The sequence below is a fragment of the Camelus bactrianus genome, chromosome X (genome assembly GCF_048773025.1).
Source record: "Camelus bactrianus isolate YW-2024 breed Bactrian camel chromosome X, ASM4877302v1, whole genome shotgun sequence".
NCBI lineage: Eukaryota > Metazoa > Chordata > Mammalia > Artiodactyla > Camelidae > Camelus > Camelus bactrianus.
Window position 1 is genome coordinate 84798490 of NC_133575.1, and position 16584 is coordinate 84815073.

At 45.3% G+C, this 16584-nt stretch overlaps 1 protein-coding gene across 4 annotated transcripts in view; it reads left to right on the forward strand.

The window, feature by feature from the left end:
* Positions 1-10028: 10028 nt before the first annotated feature.
* Positions 10029-16584, forward strand: part of MORC4 (MORC family CW-type zinc finger 4) — a 50149-nt gene continuing 43593 nt past the window's right edge. For 2 of the 4 annotated variants that reach the window (XM_074359905.1, XM_074359906.1), the window contains exons 1-3: positions 10030-10407; positions 10532-10604; positions 15731-15863. In XM_074359905.1, coding sequence (XP_074216006.1) covers positions 10306-10407; positions 10532-10604; positions 15731-15863 — 308 coding nt within the window. In that variant the 5' untranslated portion in view covers positions 10030-10305. Of the gene's footprint in view, positions 10408-10531; positions 10605-15730; positions 15864-16584 lie in introns of all 4 variants that reach the window. The other 2 variants (XM_074359907.1, XM_074359908.1) reach the window with 2 other exon arrangements.

Here is a 16584-nt window from a genome sequence, read left to right on the forward strand (position 1 = left end):
TGTCCCATGTGAATCTGAATGTTTTCTGATCCTTTTTTTCTGAATACATAGAAAAGAACACATTCACAAAATCAATGGCAGCATACCAAGTGCCTGAGGCTGTGTTAATCTGCTCTAGCGAATATACCACATCTAGCACAGTGGCAGAAGTTAGGACCACTACTTGGTTGAGTTCACAATAGTCTGTCATTTTCCAAGATCTTTCTTTTTCCCCAAGGGTCAGATTGCTGAATTAAATATAGATGTGACAGAGTCTAACACCCCTGCCTGCTTAGATCTTTAAGAATGACACTAACTTCCACACTTCCATGCCAAATACATTACTTTCCCCACTGTTCCATTATGGAAAATACTTCAAACTTACAAAAAGTTGAAAGTATGATACACATAACACTCATGTAGACACCAACTAGATTCTAAAATTTACACTTTAGTGTAGTTGTCTTGTCACATATTTATCCATTCTTCTATCCGTGTATCAAACCACTTAATTTTTGGATGCATCTCAAAGTAAGCTGCAGACATCAGGACACAGCCCTTGAAACAATTCAGCATGCATATCATTGGAGATCAATGTCTGTTTACAGTTCTTATTTTAGGCAAACATTTTTGTTTGTTTGTTTGTTTTTGTTTTTCGGGGGGGGCAACTAGGTTTATTTATTTTTAGAGGTGATACTGGGGATTGAACCCAGGACCTCATGCATACTAAGTACACACTCTACCACTTGAGCTATACCTTGCCCCCTTAGGCAAATTGTTCATATAGCAAAATGTACATATCTTTTTTTAAACATTTTTATAGTCATTTTACAATGTTGTGTCAAATTCCAGTGTAGAGCACAATTTTTCAGTTATACATGAACATACATATATTCATTGTCACATTTTTTTTGCTGTGAGCTACCACAAGATCTTGTATATATTTCCCTGTGCTATACAGTATAATCTTGTTTATCTATTCTGCACATGCCTGTCAGTATCTACAAATTTTGAACTCCCAGTCTATCCCTTCCCACTCCCCTCCCCCTTGGCAACCACAAGTTTGTATTCTATGTTTATGAGTCTGTTTCTGTTTTGTATTTATGTTCTTTTTTTTTTTTTTTTAGATTCCACATATGAGCAATCTCATATGGTATTTTTCTTTCTCTTTCTGGCTTACTTCACTTAGAATGACATTCTCCAGGAACATTCATGTTGCTGTAAATGGCATTATGTTGTCATTTTTATGGCTAAATAGTATTCCATTGTATGTATATACCACATCTTCTTTATCCAGTCATCTGTTGATGGACAGCAAAATGTACAAATCTTAAGTGTACCATTTGATGACCTTGACAAATGCATATGACACTGTGTATCATACAATTTAAGTAACTCCCACCCCCAACACATATACACACTCACACACACACACACACACACCTGGGACCACCCTACCTGGGCGAGCTAACAAGCCACTCATGTAATCCTTGGTGCATAGGTTAGACAACTGTCTTATTCCCTCTGAACCCCTCATACCCAGGGAACACATCCTGACTCACAGCTGAAGACTGGCACGGTGGCCAGCTGGCACTGAGAGCTCTCCAGGGAGACCAGCTTTGGGTGAGCTAACAGGACACTCCTGCTTGGACTGGAGCGCCCACCCCCCACCACAGGTGCCCCCTTCCCACCCCTCCAGGTAGCTGCAGCTTAGCTCTCTTTCCCCCTGAGATGCTCTGGGATTCTTGTCAGGTACGAGCCAGGAGGTGGGCTGCCCAGGTTTGTCACGATGGGAAAACAGAAATTCCAGTCACCGAGCTCGCGTGCTCTGTGCCGACCAAGGCTCCGATCCCGGGGCAGGTCCACTCAGGCCCCTGATAAGGCCCTAGGAAGAGAAAGGAGAAAGTTCACTTAAAACCCAACAAAGCCCAGAAAGGAGCGTGGTTTTCTGTAGGAAGGGCTTATGGCCGGCACTGAGCTGGAGGAAAGCGCCCACGTGCCCATCACTGGGGAAAGGGACGGAGCTGCACAGGCCTGGTTGGGGCACAGAGGGGGCCTGGGGCGGGGGCTGGGAGGGAGACCAGGAGGCTCTTTGGCACTTTGTTCTGCCACCTCCCTCGGACTGGCAGGTCCACTGGGCGAGTGCTGACTCCCTTCCCAGCAGGACCTTTACGGAGCTGTCACTCTGGGAAGGGTGCTGTCCATGCCACTGGCCCCTAGGTCTGACCCCTGGCCCTGGTTTGCCTCTGGGCTTCTCCCGCAGGGCTCCCTCCCATCCCTGGTCTTTCCTATCCAGCCCCTCAGCCGGCCCTGCTGTCCTGCAGCCCCTCCTTCCCTGATGAGGGCTCCACAGCTTAATTATGGTCCAGCACTGCGTTCCTTTGTTCCCCTTGCTGTAAAACTGCCTGACTAATTTAGCTCTCTGGCCTTGATCTGCCAGTGTAGGAGTATATCTTTCCCCCTCCTCCCCGGCCCTTTATTTTCTTTATTTATTTTCTGAAATCTGTTTGCCTTCCCTGAGTTTTCACAACTGGAACTGAAATCAGAGCTGTAAAACACACCATGCCAGTGGCTGTAATGAAACTAAATATCTGTTTAAAATGCTTATTCATATGATAGTCCAAATGTTCTGTTCTGTGTGCTGAAGCTTTTACCACTAGCAACAAGCCGTTGGAGAAATAAGTACTAAATGTAAATCAAGTTCGATCAGCCATTGGTCCTATTTGAAATGACTGGTCAGAACAGATAAATTCAAAGAGTAAAGTGGAAAGGGAGTTCCTTCTAATGAGGAAACAGGGTTTTATATATCTTCTCTATCAATAAGTTTTGTCTTCCTTTTTATCTTCTGTATAGTAAGGAAAAAAGAAGTAGCCAGAAAATGGTAATGTTGAAAAGCAAATGAAGTTAAAGTAGTTTGCAAAGCCTAGACCTGTGGTTCTCAAACTTGAACCTGAATCAAAATCACCTAGAGGTCTGGGGCAGCACCTGAGAATTTTCATTCTAACATGTTCCTAGGTGGGACTGATGCTGTTGGGCTAGGGACCACACTTTGAGAACCACTGCTTTAGGGGCTGTGCTGAGTAGGCGAGAACATCAGGAGTCCCTTATTCTGGGAAGATTTGCCCGCCGTGACTTGGAGGACGATCTAGCTCAGTGAGGCCGGGCCTGGGGCAGAGCTCAGCAACCCCTCCTGGGGCTCCTACAGTGACCAAAGAGCACAGGTCACACCCGGGACTGCCTGTCAAAGGCCCAGTCTCTTTTGGAGTCGTCTAACATCTGCCATCATACCTCCCTCTTCCTGGGTGGTGGAGGGAACTGGGCCACCAGCAAACCCCAGGGCACGTGGTCCAAGATGAGCCCTGTGCCGCAGAGCAGGGGTGGTTCTCAAACTGAGCATGGGTCAGAGTCACCTGGGGCAGGGGTGCTTCGTCAAACCCACATCTCTGGGCCCACCCCCAGAGCTTCTGATCAGTAGGTCTAGGGCAGTGGTGGCTGGGAAAGTGGGTTTCCAGTAAGTTCCCAGGTGATGCTGACTGATGCCTCTTGGCCAAGAGAAGAAAAAGGCTTCTGTGTTCTGATGACTGAAGCAGAGAGGCTGCTGAGAAAGATGCAGACCAGAAGCAGCCTGAATAGAGACTGGGAATTTAGTTAGCATCAGACTAAAATTTCTGGGTGACTAGATTTTTGTTGAGTTAAGGATTAGTGAGGAAAGCACCAAATTATATACAGCATTTATTCATTCTAAATATACCTGAAACTAATCATTGGATAATGTTGTTTAAGTTCAGCTATTTCAACAAGGGGAAAGGGAAGAGAACCAACATTTGCTGAGCCTTGCTAAGCTTTTTTGTAGGCCCTTTACATGTTACCTCATTTGCGTCTCACAACAAACATGCAGAGAAAGACACTGATTTTTAAAAAAAGTCCCCACTTTTTCAGATAAGAAAACTGAGCCCCAGAGAGCCTCAGTGACCTGCCTAAGGTCACACAGCTGATAAGATCTGGACCTAGGTCGAGGTCTGGCCCCAAAGCCCTTTCCGCTACACCCTGCTCATGAAGGCATCCTTATTGAAAGAGCAGAAGAAAGGAAGGAGAGTGTTTTCAGGGGACACTTGATAGAAACAAAATATCCACCATGGAGAGTGAGTAATGAGGAGGGAGGCTGAAGAGATAGGTGGGGACTAGATCGTGAAGGGCCTTGAAAGTCACCTAAGGAATTTGTACTTTATCACAGTCAATGAGGAGTCATTGCAAACATTTCAGAAGGGGCGGGCCTTTCAGTTGGGTGCAGCCTAAGAGAAAGGGAAGTGCTGGTAAGAGCAGATGGGGTAGGGTGGGTGGAACCCCAGAGCCCTGGAGCTGAAAGCTCCTTCTCATCACTCCTCTGACAGATGAGAAAACTGGGCCCAGAGAGGGGAAGTAACATGCTGGAGGGATGCTCTGGGGCACTGCCCAGCTCCCCCCTACCCTTGAGCGCTGGAGCCCTCATTTCCCCAGCTGCAGGGGGTGATGGTGACTGACAGCTTACAGCTAGCCCCTCCTAGGAATGGGCCCTTGGCTGAGCACAGCCACCCTGCCCAAGGCTGTGCACCCATCCTAGGAGGCAGCCTGCATCTAGTAACTGGTCAATTCAGGGACAGAAAGCCCTGGCCCCTTTACCACATTTAGGACAATTCTGAGGGGCCACGCTGACTCCAGAGCTCCCCATGGGAGCTTCCTTCTGTTGTGGCCGCATCACAGTTTGACTTCCTCCTCTGCTCGGTCCTGCTTTCTTCACTCCCTGCAGGTGTTGATCCTGAGCGTGCTCCCCAAGAAAACTCCTGCCTGCAGATCTCCATGTCACACTCTGCTTCCCTGGGAACAAGGCCCGTGACACTTCCCTAAAGTCAGAGGCCAATTCAGTGGGGTCAGGACAGGAACCCATACCTTCTGACTCTCAACCTTTCTACCACACCTGGCTGACTTCCCACCCTGATTCCTCTTAGGCTCTCTCTCTCCATCACATCCATCCAGGAAATTGGGATGAGTGACCTTGGAGACTGGGTCAAAGGATGCTAGAAGAAACGCTGCTCCTGCCCTAGGAGTGCCCTGCACAGTAACGAGCACACGTGTGTGTCGAACAATTAGCGCTGTTACAGGCTCATCGGCTGGGAGGAAATGTCAGGTGCCTTCCTGGCTCATCTACTTGCCTGGGACAGTGGCTGGGGGAACTCAGCCTGGACCAGGCTGAAATATGGAGATCATGTTTATGGCTCAGGGCTTCGAACCCAAGGCCCTGGACCAGGGCTATGCCCGCCTTGAGGACTAAAGCTCTGCCCCAAGACAGAGAGAGGTGTGTTAGGGATTTTCAGAGGGCCCACCGCACCCTGCTGAAGCCATTCCCTGCCCCTCATTTTGCAGCAAGACCCAGGGTTTCACACCTGGCACCCATGCCGTGCCCACTGGCAGGATCTGTTCACTGGAGTCCTCCCTCACAACGTGCCAGCGGCCGCCTTAGCCCTGTTTAGTGGTGAAGTATGAGGAACCTTGCGTTATGGCCTTTTTACAGCCCTGCGGAGCCACAGTGATGGAATTTGTGTAGATTCATTGGCTGTTTTTGTTTATCGCTGTGCAGCGGCAGTGAGGCTCAAAGGAGGCCAAACCCTAGACTTTCAACTGCTCCCTGGGCCCCTCCGAATCGCCCCTCCGTCATGGGGAGCTGGAGAGGGGCTGAGAGGAGGCCTCTGACCCCAGTTGACAATCAGGACACAAAGCTTTTGTTTAAACACCAAATCCACCAAGTAGGAAACATGCCGATACTTAGAGCAGCGTTCACAGTGCCCCACTGCAAGTGAGGCAGATGGGCCACACACCTTAGAAGAAGGCAGTATATGGGCATTTTTAGAAGTTCCAAGGCTTGCGTCAAACAAGATTGAGGGCCAAACAGTGCTTTCAAAAATGCCGTGCTGTGCTAAGGGGAAGAAATGGCAGTGGGTCATTGTGCAAGGAAGATTATGACTGCTCTGGTTAAAACCTCACCAGAATGGACATTCATTGTCCCTGCCCATTTATCCTTCCCCTAGGATGCCATGTTCTGTTTACCATTTCCATAACTGCACTTTGGGCCCCTCAGTCTTCTCCCTCAACCTTGTACTCACGACAACTGCACTCACCTGCCTTGTGACGGTTACACTTAGCCACAGGGTCTCTGTCTTTTCAGAGCCCTACAATTGCCACTGCCCTAGTGGGTTTGCTATAACGTTCTTTCCTGCGGATAGACCTAACCTACAGAGGAAACACTCTTGAATTTCTTAATGGTGCTGGTACCCCTCTCACCAGCATGTTCCTCGGTGCCATGGTAAATGGTGTATTCTGTGCCTTTCTGTTTGAGTTTTCCCATCTTTTTCAGTATATCTACTCCAATATGCTCACTTCTAAATCTTTTCAGCCCTTATTCCACTATTGCCACAGCAACGCTGGCATTTCAACCTCAGTTAGCTTGGATCATCACTTTTTCTATACCTCTAGGAGCCACCCTAGTGGGGAGTTTGCACCATCTCTTGTCCTGGCCGGGGTATTAATCCTATTTTCCAGGAGATTGTTCCCACACTGATAAACTCTCCTTTACCTGACCTTATGGTCTAGCTCCCTTGATCAAGCCCTCTCAGAATCCAATTTTGTGTGCACTTTTTTAGCTCCTGCCAGTCTATGCTGGCTAGTCTGTACAGCTCTTTGGGGTATAGTTACTTTCCTCCTTTATCAAGCTTAGCATGTTCATGCTGTGCCCCAACCCTTGTTATAGGCCTGGTGGCCAGGAGAGGAAGCGAAGACACACTTTGTCTTGGGGAGAAGCTCTGCAACATCTCTAAGCTAGAGATGGAAGCAATGGCCAGCAGGGAAGTCAGGTCATTTCTGCAGGTTCAGAGGGTTCAGAGAAATCTGGGGTTTCGAGATTTTGGTGGCATTAATCTAGATATCCCCAAGTTGTATGTCAGGGTCCTATTCTTTCCCCGGAAGCATCCTGATTTGGGATCAGCAAACTTGACTCTATTGGGAGTTTAATCTTCTTGGAGCTCAATAACCACTGAATTCTATTGGTCTTATAGCTACTCTTCCCCATATTTCTCAAATACTTGATATATCACACCATACCATATGTTCCCTTCTGCCAGTACACCATCCCAATTCACCACCTGGTGAAGGTCTTAACAATAATAGGACTGCCACCTTGTGGCAGGGGACTATCTGTGATCCACTTCCTACTCTGTGACGCGGTCCTCCTTGCCAACTGAGCAGTGAGTGATCTGGTTCCCAAATCCCATCTAAGTGCTGCTTTTCCTGGATAACTCTTAGTTTCAAGTGCTATAATTTTAGTTCCCCGGTGAAGCCGACTCTGAGACAGAATGTAGCATGCATCAAGAGATGTCTCTCGAATTAACACCTGTGGAAGGAGCAGGCATGGGCAGGGGAGGAAGGTGAGCTGCACTGAAGGCCCAACAACAGCCTCAGCCAAGCCCACAGAGGGATCTGGAGTTAGAATGACCCTTCAGAATTGCCCCAAGTTAAGCTGAGATGATCAAGCCTTTATAGCCTTTCTTTGGTCAGTCACGGTGTGCTGCCCCAGAAAACTTCGTGACCTTGAGTGAGGCAACTCTCTATACCTGAGGCAATCCAACTGTTATCTCAGTGGCTCAGCCCAAAAGTCCTTTATTGAAATGGGAGATAGGCTGGCACATCAGAGTATCCAACACAGGCCCCAACTCTTTGCTCTAAACATAGTCGATTAAAAGTAAAGAATGAAAGTGTAGTTGACTTACAATGTTGTGTTAGTTTTTTTTTTAAAAAAGTAAAGAATTAAGCATTTATCTTGTCCTTCCTATATGAATTGTATTTCAGAGTAACCAAGTAGCCATGGTTAACGAGGATAAATTCTACAAAGAAGGATCAAGTTAATAAATTACAAAGAAATGATGGGATTTGTTTATCATCGTTTTGCAACTCTAATAAAATATTTTTTCAGGCAATGAATATCAATTGATGAAATTATAAAGTAAAAGGTTGATGGGAAACTTTATAGTAGAACATTCAGGCTGCCTCTACATGAACCCGCTGATCAATCTGAACATCACTAAGCGTTAGTATGTACTTTCCAATGTTACAGAATAAGAAGTACAAAGCATCTCTGAGCATTCCTGCAGAAAAAAAAAAAAACACTTTGTACTGGAATCTAATGAAGACTTTAGAGCCAGCTTATGGTTTACATTTAAGCTACACTTATTCCCCTAACAAGAGGAGCAAACTAAGTAACAACACAAATAAGCAAACAGACAAATGAGAATGTAGCACATTCAACAGTACAAGTGACTTGGTTTCTTCAATGACGCAATAGAATGAAGAAAAAAAAAAGAGGAGAGACTGTTTTAGATTAAAGTAGATTTAAGACCCATAACCAAGTGCAATGTGTACATCTTGTTTGGATCTAGATGTATACAAACCAAATGTAAGGAGACATTTTGGGGGATAATTGAGGAAATCAGAATATGGACTGAGTAGTAGGGGATATCAAAGTTAGGAACTTTGTTCAGCGTGAAAGTGGCATTGTTGCTGCTTATTTTTAGAAAATGTCCATATTTTTGGAGGACATTGAAGTATATAGAGTAAAATGAGATGTGAGATTTGCTCAAAAATACTTACAGAAATAAAAAAAAGAAAATAGATAAAGCAAGTATGAAAAAGTCCTAATAATTTTTGAATCTGAATAATAAATAGCTGCAGATTCATTGTATCATTCTCTGTACTTCTGCATATTTAAAAAACTTTAAGACACCAAAAAAAGAGACAAATGTAAAAGACTCAGTGGGGGGACATAATGCTCTAATAATATAAATATATAATAAACATCTGAGAAGGTATTTAGCTACACTGGTAGGGAAATGTAAATTAAAACAATAAAGAGGTAGTATTTTCTTATTCAAAAGATTGGCCAAAAGTTAAAAGATCAAAACCATCTAGTGCTATGAATGTGGCAAAGTAGCTGTTTCCTAGGGAGTAAATTGCCTCCATCTTACAGTACTTATTAAGAGTAAACCACACATAGGCTATTAAAAACAACATTCTGTATAAATAATTGTACCAGAAATTCATGATCTCTTACAAGAGGATGGCTGAGGAAGCACTTTTTTATTGGCCCAAAAAAAAAGAATTGAGAACAATTATTACAGAGGAATGGTCAAATAAATAATGGTCCATCTACACCAGGAAACATTTTTAAAAAAAAAAAATCTTTTTTTCTGTAATCAGTATATGTTTAATGGTACAAAAATTAGAAAACACAAATCAGAAAAAAAGGCAAAAAATTCATAACTCCAGACCTGAAGATACCATCTTGGAATACGTCACTTCAGGTGTTTCTCATTGTGGGGTGTGGGTGTGGTCGTGTGCGTGCACGCACGCACACATATGTATGTATGTGTATATGTACTTATTTTTCCAATAAAAGATATCATGTTACACAGTATGTGGCAACTTCTTGTTTCCTTAATTCTCTCATGAATATTTTCCACAGGAATAAATTTTCATCCACAAACATGGCCTTGAAGAACTGCATAGTATTCCGTTTTATGGATTCTCTGTAACCTAACCCATCCCCTACTTTGGGGTATTTAAGTGCGTTCCAATTTCTCCTTTTATAAACAGCCTCCCTGCACGCTTGCAAAGCTTTGAAGAGGATTTGCCAATCGACTTCTAGAAAGTTCTGGCTGCTTCGGGAGGCATTTGAGGCAAAATAGTCCGAATGCTTTCCCATCACGCGAGCCTGCTATCTCCCCAGATACCAAAACTGTAGTCTTTAGAACTTGTAAGACTTGTCTTATCCTGCCCGTTAGTCATGCCGCTGAACTGGGACTCTGTTCCAGAAATCCCTACACCCTCTCCCTCCCCTCGCCTCATTCCCGCCCCTCCCCACGCACCCGCCCCCTCCCCCCAACGCTTTCCCGCTCGGCGGCCTGGCCTATGGCGAACGCCAAGAATTAATTAGGGGCGGGGATCGAGGAGCGGCTGTCAGGAGGTCGCCATATTTCTGTACGGCCCGGCGGCCGGCCCGGCAGTCGGCGGGTCGGGAGAGGTGCTGACAGGGCGGGGCCACCGCGCGGCTCTGCCGGCCTCACCCCTCCCGCGCCGGACAGGTGGCTGGAGCGCGCCCCGCCCCCGCCAGCTGCGGGTGGGAGCGAGGGAGGGCCGGTCCCGGACGGCGGCCGCCAGCTGCGAGCGGGAGTGAGCTAGGGCCAGTCCGGGACGGCCGGGCGAGGAGTCCGGCGGCGGCAAACGAGTATCGTGGCGGCCAAAAAAATGCTCCTGTACCGAGGGGCCCCCGCGGGCCCTGGCGCGCCGGGTGGCGCGCTGGCCCGGCCGGGCGGCGGCCCGCAGGCCTTTGGGATCCGCCTGAGCACGGTAAGTCGGGGGCCCGAGGGGGCGGACGCGCGCGCGCGCGCCGGGCCCGGGGCTGCGGGGGGCGCGCGGGGAAGGCCCGGCGGGCCGAGGCCTCACCCGGGACGGGACCTTCTCTCGCCCCCAGATGAGCCCCCGCTACCTACAGAGCAACTCCAGCAGCCACACGCGACCCTTCAGTGCCATCGCGGAGCTGCTAGGTGAGTGGCGAGGGCGGGCCTGGCCGCGATCGCCCGAGGCAGCGGTGCCAACGTGGTGCCGCGGACGCGAGAGGAATGTGCGGAGCTGCGCGGGGCGGGCCGGGGTTGGGTTGGGGGCGTCAGGACCCATCCTGGCTCCGCAGGGTCGGCTCTGTCGCCCGGAACAAGGTTCCACGAATAAAGCTGAGGAAACAAGGTGTGTCCGAAGACTTAGGACTCCTGTGTGGTTTTTCTCTCTGGCTCGTGATGTCTCGGGCACTTTAGGATAACCTAGTTAATAATCAAAAGGAGATGCATAAAAATATCGGGCCCCAAGGCAGCAGGACTCCACACGGACTGGCGACCCATGGAGGGCGCCAAGCTAGCAAAGGGTCACGATAGAGGACCCGGTAGGCCGTGAAGAAAGATATGGAAAATGGAATTCTTTAACTTTTGGGACCAGAGAGTCTGGGAATGATGGGACATCTCTTAAGAGATGACACGAGTGCATTTGGCTCCCGGCTACTGCGGAGGGCTAGGTCCGTGGTCCACGAGCGCCCTCACACCGCTGGAATGAATACTGAGCACTTAACCTCTCGCTCCACCGATGTTTGCTTTTAAAGCGTTTTCAGTTGATCCCTTGAAGCCAAGTACACCAGCTTTTGCAGTAGTGTGCTAAATACTGTGTGGAAAGCAAAGAAGAGAAACATTCCTGGACAAAATGCAGCAGCATACAGAGCACATTGCAAATGTTTTAAAAATTGAAAGAAGGGAGAGCTGGCTATGGGGCAAGGTAACACAACAAAATCTTGAAAATGGTTTCAAAGCTCCCCAAATGAATCACTTTCTTATTTGCAATCACTGTGGCCATGCAGTGTGAATTGTCTCAGGCAAGAAGTCAGTGGGCAGCGGGAGGAGATGGTCAGGAGAGTTATTTGGAAGGGTGATGGGGAATTTTGATGATTCGTTTGACCATAACACAGAATGCTTACAATATGTATGACTGTTTCAATAGAAAGTGAAGGGGAAAAAGTGACATTGGCACGTTTTGAATCCTAGAGAACAGGGACTATATTTTTAAGGTTTTGCACCGTGCCTTGAATGAAACTTCACAGTGGAATGAGATCTGCGTGCATGTAACTTAACAAAAAAGAAAAGAGAGGAAAAAGTAACAATTTACTTAGTGGGAAATGGGAGACAGAAATGTATTGTCCCCTCACAGTGGCACTGCACAAAACGCTGTGTACCTATGCTCTACCATGTACTGAACTTTACAGTGATTTAAAGAGGGTTCCATTTATAATTGTGAATATATATGATTTATGTCTTAAGCATTAACTCAGAGAACCTAATTCTGGCCTAAGATGACCCATATGAGTGTAAGTATCTATGTGTGTTATATACATACACACATGCCTGCACATATACGTACAAACACACAGGTTTTAAAATCAAATCACAACTATTTGTGGTCATTTAATACTAGGGGAAAGGGAGAGCAAAGTATTAACTGATAATCCAAAGCTTTCATTTTAGGTTTTCCTTCAACAGTTTTCTCCTCCACTTACACATTAATTTTCTGGTGAATCATTTATTCAATAAATATTTATTGAGAACTCACTGTGGGCAATGCCACTGTGGTAGGTACAAAAATGAATATAACACAGATTCATATTCTGGTAGGGGAGATAAAAACATGTACAGAAGATTTATTCTTTGTATTATGACAAAATAGAAAGTGATATATTGGCAAAGATAGACACATCGGGTGCTGTGGTCATTCAGAGGAAGGACGGATGACTCCAGCTTACCAGGAGGAGGAGGGTTAGGAAAGGCTTTGGAGAGGAGGTGACATTTGAGCTGAGATTTGAAGGATTGGGACATGTGGATATGGGTATGGGGAGGGGAGGGCATTCCAGGCAAAAGGAACAACTGCATGAATAAAGGCATGAAGAGTATTGAGTAGTTGAGTTTAATTGGAGCATGGAGTTCACGAATAGTCAAAACTGTAGGTCCTTGGAGAGTTTACATAGAGCTTTCACATACATTTTTAACTTTACCCTTTGAGGTAAATGGCATCATGGTTATTGTTCTCATCCTGCAGATAAGGATACAGAGGCTCAGAGAATCTACTTGACTTTTCCAAGGTTACATGTTTACAGATCCGAGACTCAAACATTGGTCTTTTTACTCCAAGTACCAAGTAGGGAATGAGGTTAGAAAGGTGGACTGGGCCCAGGACGTGACTGGGAAGCTTGGGTATTTGGGCTTTTAGTCTGAAGTTTTCTGAGCAGAGGAGTGTCATGGTCAGAGCTGGGCTTCAGGAAAGTTAATCTTGCAGCATTGTATAAGACTGAAAAAGAAGCGAGACATAGCTTTGAAAGACTAGTTATCACAGTAATCCAGATGAGAGGGAGTAAACTCTGTAAACTAAGAAAGTGACAATGGAAATAGAAAGAGCAAGATGGGAGAGAGCCTAGGGATGTATAGGGTAAAGGAGAGAAAGATAAAAAATGACTTTTGAATTTCAAAATTGTGGTCAGTTGAATGCTGACACTGTGTGTGTGTGTGTGTGTGTGTGTGTGTGTGTGTGTGTGTGTGTGTGTGTGTGTGTGTTTGTACAGAGAGAGAGAGAGAGAACAAGAACACAGAGGAAGAATAACCTTGTATCAGAAGATGATGTCCTTAATTTTCAACAGGAATACTTTTCGATACTTGCAGTATGTCTATAGGGCAGCAGCTTGGCCCTGGCAACCTTGCAGGAATCCACATAGGTCATCCTCCTGGAACAGGAGAGGATGGGAGGAAGCCCTACATCAAAGCCATCTCCCACTTGCTGTCCTCTCTCCAGTGATGCTGTCACGGGACAGTTTCTAATTGCCTCCCAGGTTATGATGAGCTATGAAGCTTGAGTTACAATGCTTTTTTAGAAGACCAGAGGTCAGATGATTAGGGGATAAGATAGATTCCCAGGGATCTGGTTTCTCATGCTCTTGCCTAAGTGGTGAGAGAGGGGAGTTAGAGTCCTCCCGCTAAGGGTGGCATGGGCCGGGTTAGGAGAGCTAAAACTCCTTGGGATCTGGTAGCACATGAGATTGTGCAGCTCTTACCTAAGTGGTGAGTGAAGGGGAAGGAATCAGGGTTCTCTCACTGCCCTACCTGTTCATAGGCTAGGTGGGCTGGGCCATGGGAGAAGGTAGATTCCCTGGGATTTGATAGCATAAGCTTCGTGTTGATAAATTTTTGGAAGGTTAAGCAGCAAGAGGGAAGATTGAAACCATCCTCCAGATTGGTGCCTTATTATTATAAGTTCATTTATCAAGGCCGACCTTGTTATTATTATAATTTCATTTGTTGAGGCTGAGTGGAAAGCCACTTAAAACTGAAAGTAAGTGCAAAGCTGTACTGACTGCTGCTGGCCTGCCTGCTGATCTCTTTTCCCCTGCTGCTCCAGCTGACCCTGGCCTCTGGAGTGCCCCCCCCCCCCCCCGCCGTACTCCACCTGCTTCCAGCCAAGGAGATAAAATATCTAGCTGCTCCTGGCAGTTACCTTGTAACTCCTGAAATGCCTGTATTAAAACTCTTTGGTATATTCCTGTAAAAAACAACAAAACAAAACCAAAACAAAAAACACCTAGTAAAGTTTGGGCAAAATTTGTAGTAAAGAGAAAAAAAGTAAAAGTGGTTTTGTGAGAGGACTGAAAGCTGGTTCATTGAATGTCCAATTGTACAAAGGCAGAATTGGAATTGATATATGTTGTATGTTTCCATTGTGAATGTTCATAAAGTGTTAGAAAAAAATTCCTGTATGTCCAAAGTTTTCGGAGTAGAAATGAGGTCCTGTTGGTGGACAAGTTAAAGGTATCAGTCTTAGTGGCCCTGGCTTTCTGCCAGCAGGAGTGATTGATAGGTTCTAAAACAATTCAGGGCCTGCTTGCCAAGTGGTTTCTTGAAACAATGTAGGCAACTTCACAATGCTGAATCCTTCTGTCAGTTAAAGAAAAAAAACTGCTGCCTCTTATTACAAAGTAAAACACTGTATTTCTGATAAAGCCTCTGTTGCATGTCAAACTTAAAATTGCTGCCAAAAGCTGGCCCAGTTGATTTACCACATGACACAAGGCTCGACCCCAACTAGTCCTTAAAGATTGACTATATCAGACCTTTTAACCTTCCTCTGGGGCTGTTAGTGATTCCTTAGTGCTATTAAGACTTTTGGGGGGTTACAATGAGTGACAGTTTTATCAGTGACTCTGGCAACACCATTGGGGCCCTTGAAATTAATCTGTCTTGTTTTATTTGATGGACATTCTACACATTTAAGTGATTGTAACTGATACTTTTAATTGTGTAATAAAGTTGATGTTTTGAATATGTGCAATACTTTTCTTGCTTGTGATGGATGTTCCCAGTAGAGAAATGCCATGATTTGAACACTGGTTGTGGGATGAGTATACAACCAGAACCCCACCTGGATCTCTCAGCCCAGCCACATGAGTGTCAGTAAAGTAGTATAGAATGTCAGGGAAAGGGAAAGGGGTGGAAGGGAAGGTCTTTGTCTTGATGATTAAAGAGCTAAAAAAGACAGGAATGCTTAAGAAACATATCCAACAGGTTGTACAAACTGCCCTCCCACTCAGGCCGGTGAGCCCTAATGAGGCTTTTCTACCACATGTGTCAGTGACTGACAGTTATGTAAACTGGTGCCTATGGCAAAAAGATGTGGCCACTAGACAATGGCGCCCCCTGGGGATGTAGACATGGCACACATGTTAGAACATGCTAGATTTGATGTCTTTGGAGTCTTAGCTAATTAACCCATTTTGAAGACCTAACTCAGGAAGAATCATGAAACTTTCTATATATTTTCTTCCTACTTTAATCCTATGTTCTCCATTTAATGAGGTTGGACAGCCTCACCTTCAAGACTATTACAGAGTGCCTAAGCAGAATCACTCCTTCTCTCTAAGCATGTTTTTCCCTATAACCTAGTAAGTGCACTACCATTAATGCTCCCTGCTCACCTTCTGGAACATTCACATGAAGGGAATAAAGGACAGTTTCTATGTCTTAGGAGCACTGAAGTAGATATTTTAGTAGAATATTAGAAAAAGAGATCTAATATCACAGATTTCTACCTTTTGCAGATAATGCTGTAGATCCAGATGTATCCGCCAGGACGGTCTTTATAGATGTTGAGGAGGTCAAGAATAAATCTTGTTTGACCTTTACTGATGATGGATGTGGGATGACACCTCATAAACTACACCGAATGCTCAGGTAAAAATGTCTTCATTCTTTTTCTCTTGTCGTGAGTTCATGAACTCTATTTAAAGCTTAATAATGTCCTTTAGTATTTTACTTTCCCTTTATTCACTGAACCAATATTTATTGAGCAACTGTTATGTGCTAGGGCACTGGTTATGAAATAGACACTTTCCTCACCGAACTTACAGTCTAGCTGGCAATTCAGACAGTCAAGCAGTAATCATAACAAAAAGTGATAGGTATAATGATAGGAAAGTATAAGATGCAATGAGATAACTTACCAGGGGAACCCAGTCTGATCCAGGAGGTCAGGAAAAGCCTCTTAGATGAAGTGATATTTAAGCTGAGATCTAAGGGTAAGTAGTAGAATTTAACATGGTGAAAGAGCAAGGGGCAAGGGATGAGAGTCTAGGCAAATAAAACAGCAAGAGTAAAAAGACCTGGAGGTCTTCAGTGGTCTGAGACCTCCTCCAATTTATATTAACTTAAATGCACTCTTAGATCACAAGTATTGGAGATGGAACAATTTATGGATTAGAATGATGAACATGCCTGGATATAATCAAGCATCACAAAGGATAAATAGAGGGCATCATACACATAACCTTTAATGGTTTTGTAGTAGAATTGCAGAGTTAGAAAGTTCTCTTTTCTAACTGCTGAAGACTGGTGATAGTTTTCTCTTGCACTCTGAGTTCATGTAATTACTCTAAAACGTTTGTAGTTGAGAATG